The following is a 10198-nucleotide window of genomic DNA, read 5'->3' as shown; positions in this document are numbered from 1 at the left end:
GATGACCCTCAAATATTGTAAGTTGGTAACATTTATTATCATCTGCAAAGCAACTAAGATCCCAAGAATTCAAATCTCTAAATGGGTTCATTTCTCCTTTATCTTACAACCAAATGTGTGCAGTGGCCTTGAAGAAGATACAGTTTCCTAAATCAATTACAAATAGCTCCTGGAAGCATATTTCTCAGTGTAAAACATTCACAAATGATACTAAAGCACTTTGCCTAGGTAAGACTTGGAAAACTGCTACAAATCCACAGCTGCACCGAGGAATATAACTTAATGCATTCTCTACAGGAGAAGTATTCTATAAAGAAGTGCTCCTATACAAGACTTGAGGGGTTAAACGCTTCCTTCTTGGTGTGGAATCAAGATCCAGACATCCTAAAATAAATGCATCTTGCAGGAAGAAACAAACATTTAGCGATAACCTAATCATGTTTAATTTGGAAGCCCTTGACTGTCACACTTCTTGACACTTTTACCCATAAGAAAACCCACATAAGATAAAGGAAAACCTCAGGGTCCCAAAACAGCTATATTTTCTGAATTCTCATAATTACCAATGTTAATACATGGCAATTAAATTTAATGTAACTTTTCAGATTTAAAAAGGAGATATTGTAGAAATAATGAAATACAATACTTTTTCCCTTCCTAACATAGCCAAATCATTGCTACTGCTATTATAGAATGTTCAGTAAACATCCAATGCTGGAGAGCATTTAAACTATTTTAAGATATAATCTGACCTAGTTGGGTACAGCCAAAGATACACAGTACCTTGTCCACAGAGCCAACTTTTTATACGATGACATGCCTTGGATCTTCCCCCAAAAGAAGAAACAAATTACTTAATGACAGATTGTCTTGTGTCTGCAAATCAACTTCTTGTAAGGAGCTCAAAATTAAAGAAATTACCATGATTTTCACAATACCCTAATAAAGCTGATGTAACTCATGGGTTCTCAATCTCCTTTTTTTCCCCAGAGGTAGATTAAGCAATTTAGACATAACAACAGGCATTTATAAGGAACTCAACATCTCAGACTTTTCACATGTTCTCACTGGCTTTCCTAACAACTCTGTGATGTAACAAATGCTTTATGTGCCCTCTTTTGTTTAACTAATGAGGAAACTGGGGTACAGAGATTAACAGAGTGACGTTCCCAAATGAATGGTGACCAACCCAAATAGTGTTACCCCTAGTCTAATGCTCATTACATTTTTTTTAATTTAAATCCAAAATATATTAAAATGTCACCTTTGAGGTCTTGTTGCAAGATGACATTTTCTTTTTCTGTCCTCATTACTGAAATTTCTGGTCTGCACATTCAATTGACCTCCCTCCACCCCCTTCCTGTTTTTCATTCTCCAAAAAGTGTTCCTGAGAGGTGTTTCTCTAAAGTGGTGGGGAAAAGGGTGAAGAGAAGGAGTAGCTTTGGCTTGAAACGTAACATTGACTTTACTTTGAATTTTAACCATATTCAAAGGAGAGGCAAGATCTGTATTATTATCAAATGATGGCTAGGGATTAAAAGGCTCGAAAAAGCTTTATTCTAGCTCTTTTTTTTTTTTTTTAAGTTCACAGTTGTCAGAGTTCATTATGTGCTGAGATACCCTATATAGCACTGTTCCCCGAACCTCAGAACAACTATTTTATAAAGAATGAAAGTTGAAGACATATTGGAGAATAAGAATAAGGCCTCTACGTATTCTGAGTTTGCTAACCTATATCTCATTATGACTTAACTGTATAAATCCAATCACTAGCTGTTACTTCACATTCTAGGACACTTTGTCATGAGTTATATGTGTCATAAATTCCTTTAATAAAAAATAATAATGATAATAATGTAGAAACCAAATGTTTTGACACAATTCTTTCTTATATCAATTTTAGGAAACAGAATATTAAATTCTGATGTGAATCCCCACATTCTGTGCTTATATCGCTGCACAAACAAATAAATTTAATAAATCTAGCATTTATGTTGCACATTAATAGAAAGCTCTTAAGCCATAATCACTGTAGCTGCTGGGCATCTTACGTCTTCAAAAATTCTTTCAGTGCATGCATTAACTTTGGTTAAATTATTCTGGATTTAAAGGCAGAAGAATATTTAAAATAGTATGGTTTCAGAAGCATCATTGTAACAGACCAATTTCAAAAGATTCAGTTGCTAAATTTGACTTCACAGTCCCTTTGCAGATCAGTTATTTAGATTTAAAAAGAGAAGGGAAGCATGTGCTGTTATCTGTGTGGCCATTCGTCTCACACAAAGAAAAAAGAAAACAATAAAATAAGATTAAGAAATCATTCTTCCAATGATTGTCATTGAACTGTTACATTAGTAAACATTCACAGTAAGAAGTCTCTCTCAATCTCCAGCATATAAAGTAGTGCAAAGGAGAAAAAAAAGAAGAAAAAGAAAATTCCAGTCCTGATATCTGTGAACAAAACTTAATACATTTTCTCCAATTTAATTTCTCCCATTATTGTTAGGCATTTGCTGTCACATCTTCCCAAAATTAATAATAAAATATAATCAATTTCTAAAGGCCCCTGCAGCCTTTTTAAAAGTTAATATCCAGTTAAAAATAAACTTTAATTAAATCCAAGATAAAATTGTGACCTATATTCTATTAAATAATTCACTTTCTTTTTTTTTTCTACATAGTAACTCTTACAATTTTTAAAAAACAACAGCTATGGAATCCAAAGACATGAGATGCTATTAAAGCACTGATAAGTGACTGCTTAAATTCATTAGTTCTTACATAGTAAATACTTCAAAATGCCAACTTTTCCCATCACTGCACAATTACTAACAACGTTGACAATTTAATTACACGTGTACACACACACACACACACACACACACACACATTCTCTCCACCAAACTATCTCTACTTGTAACACCTCTTCCAGTTAATGTGCAAAATTCTTGCATTCTAATAAAAAATATAAAGATAGATTTGCTCCTATGTAAGCCTCCCTCTTCTCCAAGATGTATCATTTATTTGATATGTAATACAAGTTTAGTAACAATTATGCCATGTATAACCATTAAATGGCGTACTACTATATGCATTGGATTCATTTGCATATTTCATTTTCGTAACTGCACTCTCTATGCATAAATATATTTGGAGATGCTGGGATTGGGGGAAGGGGGCAGTGGTGGGTGGAGAACGAGATTCACACATCAGTCTCCACAGCCTTCGCATTAGAACAGTTGTTTTTGTCTGTCTCACTGTCATCCCCCTTTCCCTGACACTTCTCCTTTGCACAGAGAGACTCCTTAACTCCTTCTTCCATCTCTAGATACTCTGACTTGTCCCCCAGGGAAGAAGAAGTAGAGCTCCGAAATTTCTTCAGCAAATTAGAAGGGAGGTATGGGCAACTGACTGCATTCTGTGTCAGCTGTGTCTGTTCCTCATTTTCAGTCTCTCTGTGGTAGAAATAGTTAAAGTTAGAGACAATCACTGGCACTGGCAAAGCAATGGTTAAGACACCTGCAATGGCACACAGAGACCCTACAATCTTGCCCCCCACAGTGATGGGCTTCATGTCCCCATAGCCCACAGTTGTCATGGTCACCACAGCCCACCAAAATGCATCTGGGATGCTTTGGAAATGGGTAGTAGGTTCATCCGCCTCGGCGAAATACACAGCGCTGGAAAAGAGGATGACCCCAATGAAGAGGAAGAAGATGAGAAGGCCCAGCTCCCGCATGCTGGCTCTGAGGGTGTGGCCCAGGATCTGCAGGCCTTTAGAGTGCCTGGAGAGTTTGAAGATCCGGAATACTCGGACCAGGCGGATGATCCTGAGGATGGCAAAGGACATGGCCTGCTGCTGCTGCCCGTTGCCACCCCCCTGCTGCTGCTGGGCCAGATCCGTGCCCAGCGTGATGAAGTAAGGCAAAATGGAGACGATGTCAATGATGTTCATGATGTTTTTGAAGAAAAGTGCTTGGCTGGGACAAGCAAAGCAGCGGACCACAAACTCGAAGGAAAACCACACAATGCAAACTGTCTCCACGATGAAGAAGGGGTCGTTGAAGATCGTGTGCCCTGAGGTCTCAGGGTGGGGGGCCGACGTGTCATTCAACAACCCACTGTGCCCACCAGCGCTCAGTGCCATGATGAGATCCCTGTCGTCCCTAAACTCTGGCAAGGTTTCCAGGCAGAAGATGACAATGGAGATGAGAATGACCAGGACGGAGACGATGGCTATGCCCCTCGCTGGACTGGAGCTCTCTGGGTACTCAAAAAGCAGCCAAATCTGCTTTTTAAATTCATTCTCCGGCAAGGCCCTGTCCTCCTCCTCCCTCACAAAACCCTCATCCTCCCGAAACTTGAGCAGGGCCTCCTCCCCCAGCTGGTAGAACTTCACCTCCTCCGTGAAGATATCAAAAGGGACGTTGACTGGCCTCTTCAGGCGGCCTCCAGACTGGTAATAATACAAGATGGCATCGAAGCTAGGCCTGTTCCTGTCAAAAAAGTACTCATTTCGCAAAGGATCAAAATACTGAGTCCTCTTCTCAGGGTCCCCCAGCAAAGTCTCTGGAAACTGGGCCAGGGTTTTCATCTGGGTCTCAAAGCGCAGGCCCGAGACGTTGATCACCACGCGTTCACAGCAGTCGCTGTAGCGGACTGAGCTATAGCCGCCGCCGCCGCCCCCATCATCCTGGGGCAACAAGTCCGTGTAGGAACACTCGTCACCGTGGTCATCCTCGCTGTAGTAAAACCTTCCTTCTTCTTCCTCCTCCTCGTCCTCGTCCTCGTCCTCATCCTCCTCACTCAGATCCCTCAGGATCTTCTCCTCCGAGCCACTGGGCATCAGGTCGGTGCAGTGGGGAAAGCTGCTCTGCCGGTGGTGGACTTTCTTCTTCTCCGGCCGCTGTCGCCTCCTCCTCCGACTTCCCCGGCTGCTCTGAGGGTCATGGGAGGTGCAGGCCCCCCGAGATTGGTGGTGATGGTGGGTGCCCCCTCCAGACCCCCCACTGCCTTCCACCGCAGCTGTGGCCGCCGCGACAGCGGCAGCTGCCGCTGCCCTTGAGTGAGCCAGCCTCTCCCGCTCCCGGGCCCGGGCCTGGGCTGCATAACCGTAAGGCATGTGACTGTTGCACCCTGAGCTCTCCGCACTCACCATTGCAACCTCCATGGTGGCGGTTTGGGGAAATGGCTGGTTCCACTTGGAGAAGAAGAAGAAGAAGAAAGAAAAATAGGGCAGCTTCTTTTCTCACCAAATTAAGGTAAGTTTGGAACCCTTAAGCAGATTGCTTGGAAGACTAAGGATATTTTCAGTCCAACTTTGCATTTTCTGTTTTTAAATCAGCACGCCCCATGCTCTCTCTTCCTAGGGATTCAACGTTGCTCTCCAGAGCTTGGCTGGTCTAGAGAAACAGCCTGGCACTTTCAAACCTAAGTCAGAAAATGATGAGGTCTCCCAAACACCTGTTTTGGGGTGGATGTTCAAGTCTGTAAATATGTCTAGGATGTGGTTGGTGACGCTGCTGCAAGAATCAAAGGCAGCAAGTATCCAACAGGCAGGAGTTGTGCCTAGAAAATGGAATATATTTTTCTGCCATGGAAATTGTCCAAAGCTCAGTCCATCAGATTTAAATAAAATGCAAATAAGCCTTTACGTCTTAGCACTTGCCTTCTTGTGACGACTGGACCCATGTTAACATGTGACTTGAAGTTCGTCGGGGCACTGCTGCTCACAGCCTATTAGGATGATTCTCTAGGCTTTCCCCTTCAGCTCATCACAGGATTCCTGGACCCAGGGGCAATGCCAAGCTAGTGTTAGAGGCAAAGACCTTGGGAGGTAGAGAGGGTGCAAGATGAGGTGTCAGCAGGGGCAAGCCCAGCTCTGAGGTCTCCATAGAAATCAAGGAAATGCGGAGCATCCTTCAGCTAAAATCATGCAGAAGAAGCCACTTCACCTGAAAGAGGAAGGGAAACAAGCATAGGAGAAAAATAAAAAAAAATCAAATAACAAAGAGCAAACTGAGTGTTTCCTTCACATATACTTCTTTCTCTTGTCCTCAAGCAAGCAAACTATATAAAGCACCAAAGTGACCATAAATTTCCAAGGTGTATGGGGCAGGTTGTTAAATCTCCTTCTCACTAAACATCCTTCTTTCCTTCTTCTTTGAACATTATTTCAGCACCATCTACTTTCATGGCAACTCAATTATTTTTCCTCTCTCCAGTCTGGACCCACATGGCTCTTCCTTCAATCCACCTTTTCATTAATGCCAGGTCTTAATTCTCACTCTCTTCATTCCACAGTACCAATGCTGTCACTGTACAGCTGCTTCCATCATTCATTGATCTCAAGGCATTTTTTAAAAATTTCCACTCATAAAATATTTCTGAATTTAGTGGCCTTCCACCCTCTTTGTCTTGATTCAGGATTAGAGAAGTTGGAAAAACTAGTTTTCTTTAATCCAGGCTCCACCATTTGAACAAGCTTCAGTCACCTCATCTACAAAGTGTGGATAATCATACAACCTCCCTCACCCCACTTTTGTAAAGATTAAATGAGAGAATGGATGTTGACAGAATATTAAAGTGCCTTGTACATAAGGAATATCAATAATGCTGGCAGTTATTAATAACTATGACAGTAACCTAAACTTTTATCATCAATCTATCCACCCCCAAATGCATATACCCTTATATCACTGTCTAAGCGTAAAAGGACAGAACATGGGGACATCCAGGACATTTTGAGACTCACCAATGGCCTGTATTAAGTTGGAACTCCCGGACTCCCTGAAGCACGTCCTTGTTTTTCTGTTCCGCAGACTCCAGAATACTCTCCACCACCCACAGCCTAATAGCTAATCCTAGTTTTCACTTCTCTAATAATCATCTTCTCTCCTTGCAGTTCCCCCATATCCACCTCGATGCTTCCTCCTACACTATGCTCAAGGGACTATCTCTCTATGTTTTAAATCCCATTTTTGTGTGCACTTTGTTTTCAGTCTATGACACTTTCTTCCCTATAATTTAACCATAGCTCCCATCCCTCAAACTTCCACCCTCTTCTCTCTCTCTCCTCCTGGCCACCTTTATTTCCAATTCCCGATTTCTGTTCACATCTTCTGAGAAACCCTGCTTTGTCCCCATTGTCACTTAATATTCCTGGCCTTTCTGCCTTAGTTTGTTCTCCATAGGTTCTACTAACTCATCTCTGCCAGGACCTGTAAATGCTCCTTCCCCAATCTTCTGTTTCCTCTTGCTTCTTCCATTCACTCCGTCCAAAAGGACTTCCAAGAATGCAGAAAGTGGCCCAGAGAAGTGGAGAGGATAATGACATCCAGAATTTAGGGCATCTACCAGCTTCTATAACTGGAAGTACTTGGGGAGCATAAGAGAAATGGCTTTCTGGAGCCACTAACAGGATATAGCTCTTGACCACCTGCTGCTCCTTGCTGAATCCTGTCAGCCTACAAGCCTAAACACACCACACACTGGGTTTCATGAAGTGACAAGTAGGGAAGTGGCAAACAAGATCTTCCCAATCATACACATTCTCCCAGGGTAAGAAATAAGCATGACTGGAACACAAAACCCACAAAATACACCTCTGAAAGTTTCTCAAACAACATTCTCTCTCCTTCTTTTGCCTGACTCCTAACATCGTCTCATACTCTGAAATATTTACACTCACAAGGTCTCCAGATCTCTATCTTCACTGTGAAGGGTCAAGGCCAACATCCTTTAAAGACTTTCACATGCCAAATAGCCTGAGAGTTTGCTCACTTTCTTCCCCAACCCCCCAAAGCAGTTATAATACACTATTTATATAAAGCCTCAGGTGTAACCAAAGTGCCTGTAAATTTGTATACTACATACACACTCTCTTCTGCTCTACTGACTCCCAGAAGGTCATGAATTAAAGGGTCTTCTAATTCACAATCAACTCTGTAGGAGATCTAGATTTGCCCTCTTTACACCAAATAATTTCTTTGATTTATTTATTTATTTAGGTTTGTTCATTTTTGTTTATCTAACTCCCTCCCCCATTGTACAAAAAGTAAATTACCTTCCTTTTAATTTGCTACTAGTTACCTCACTATCCCCAATCTTAGAATAAGGATAAGATGACAGAAGAAAGAAGGGCGGGAAGGAGAGAAGAAAAGAGAAAGGAAAAGAGGAAAAAAAATCCTTCCAACCAGCAAATTAGACTAGTTTAAAATCTCTCTTCCTTCTCAACTCAACATATTCATGTTAGGAAAATCTATGTAAGTGGACTCCTAGGAGACTTTATGGGGAGACTTTTTTGCAGGGAAATGTCCCTTCGTCTTTAACATCATCAACTAATAGGATTTTTCTGACTACCTATTCCCCCATCCCTGCACCCCCAAAACAACAGGCAAGCATCCCGCCCCTCCTCCTCCCATCCCCATCGCACCCCCACAACAAGGCTGTTTTCATTTCTCAGTGCTAATTCCTGCCACTGTGTTAGGGTGGTACCTGAACCTTATCAGAGAGAGGAGGAAGAAAAGAGACTGAGAGATGGAATCCCAAGGGCCAACACCGTGAGAAATACCCACTTCAACGCACGCCATTTATACAGTCCCTATGGGTTGCTCAAATGCTCAGAAATGAATGCAAACCCAAACGTTGGGAGAAGCAGCAATTCAAACCCATTCACCAGCTGTTCCCAAAGAAACGGAACCAGTGAGTCTGGGACGAGGCAAAACGATGCTAAATCTCAATCCCACCTCGCTGGGAAACGACATCTTTAATCGCGCCCTCGCCTCCAAACCTAGGTTCCCGCTCGGGCACATTAAGCAGGGCGCACGCACCCCATCCCCTGGGTTGGGAAAATAACAACTGTTGGCCCCCCGGAGCGCCGCGCAGCATCTGCACCTCCCTTCTCCCACCTCCTGGTTTATTTTTAACCGCCTTCCATTCATGCCCTTCTGTCACATTCCCGTCATTATTTATCCCTCAAATGTCCACTGTTTTTTAACAGCCAAAAGAGGAGAGTGGAGGAAAGATAAGAGGTATCATACTTACCATTCCTAGGCGCGATGCAAAATAGAGAAAATTCCGGTTGTTTTCTCCCCCCTCAAGCTGCAACAGCTGGAGGAGGGGAAGAAAAATCTTGGGGGTAGAAGGAATCACTCCAGTGTGGCAGGTGGAGGCTCCAGAATATCCACGGAACAAGTTCTGTTGCCTGGCTAAGGGGACACAGAGTCTTTGGTGCTGGAGCCCGGGGGTGGGGACACGGGTTGCCCCAGGGAAGACCCTCCAAGACTTCTGGTTCCTCTGGAGTTCAGCACAGAAGGGCTCGACGGGGAAAGGAAGTCAAGGTTCCCCCCCAAAAGAAACAAAATCCTAGACAGCAGCGATCACTTGTTAAGCCCAAATTCCTCCTCCAACATCCATCCCTCTCCCTCTCTCTCTCTGGCTGCAGAAGCAGCACACGCCTCCCCTGGCCGGGAGCGCGCGCCGGCCGGAGGCGGGGCTAGGGCCGTCCGAGGGTGTGGCGTTCACGGCTGTCGCCAGGGGCGCCTACCGGCTCGGCTGGGCGGGCACAGTCACGACGCCGCGACTGCCCGCCTCCCGGCTCGGCCCCCCGACGCCAAGACTCCTGCCAGCCACTGGGAATCATTCCAGGAATCCCTGGTTGGCGCCCCCATAGGCAAGAAACTAAACCCGGAGGGAAAGGTGTACCCCTTGGAGCTGAAATGAGTCCCGACCGCAGAGAGGGTCGCCACAGGGAGGCCGACTTCGACGGGAGGTCCAGTCTCCAGTGCGGGGTGCTTCTGTGTGTCTTCTCCTCTTCCAGACCCGCTTTCTCAGCATCGGCCCCCCAGCACCTCACCTCCCACCCCCGGCATCACAAGGGGTCGGGGGCCCGGTTGCTTCTCTGGCAAGGCTGCCAACACGGAGCTCTCCTGTCGCCTGCGAGCGCGCCCAGACATCTTGGGCTCTGCCTCTCTTGCAGAGTTTGTCGGCCTCTAACTCAGAGGTCGGACCTCCAGCGCGCAAAGGAGACCCACTTTAAACAGGTGTTGGACCCCGAGGAGGGGAGGACTGCGGAAACTGGAATCCGACCCAGGCTAAGGGCTGCCCAAGGGAGTTGAGGTCCGAGTGGGAGCGAGTCGGACGAAGGGCTATGAGAAGGTTGCAAGTCCGCCCCTGGGGTAAGGGGCTTTGGAAGGAG

At 44.6% G+C, this 10198-nt stretch overlaps 1 protein-coding gene across 1 annotated transcript; it reads right to left on the bottom strand.

Moving 5' to 3' along the window:
• Nucleotides 1–1939: 1939 nt before the first annotated feature.
• On the bottom strand, nucleotides 1940–9473 carry KCNA4 (potassium voltage-gated channel subfamily A member 4). Its single transcript, XM_047774271.1, has 2 exons — nucleotides 9046–9473; nucleotides 1940–5954 (listed from the first exon to the last, which is right to left on the bottom strand). Exon 2 carries the CDS (start codon nucleotides 5168–5170, stop codon nucleotides 3203–3205), a length of 1968 nt encoding a protein of 655 aa, XP_047630227.1. The 5' UTR covers nucleotides 5171–5954; nucleotides 9046–9473; the 3' UTR covers nucleotides 1940–3202.
• Between the last annotated feature and the right edge of the window lie 725 nt (nucleotides 9474–10198).

The sequence above is a fragment of the Phacochoerus africanus genome, chromosome 4, assembly GCF_016906955.1.
Source record: "Phacochoerus africanus isolate WHEZ1 chromosome 4, ROS_Pafr_v1, whole genome shotgun sequence".
In the NCBI taxonomy this organism is placed as follows: Eukaryota; Metazoa; Chordata; class Mammalia; order Artiodactyla; family Suidae; genus Phacochoerus; species Phacochoerus africanus.
The sequence above is the reverse complement of the archived record's forward strand: the minus strand, read 5'-3'. Positions and strand labels throughout refer to the sequence as shown.

What these genes read in the sequence shown, in the direction of transcription:
- KCNA4 (XM_047774271.1), bottom strand. Translation starts at nt 5,170, where the DNA reads ATGGAGGTTGCAATGGTGAGTGCGGAGAGCTCAGGGTGCAACAGTCAC.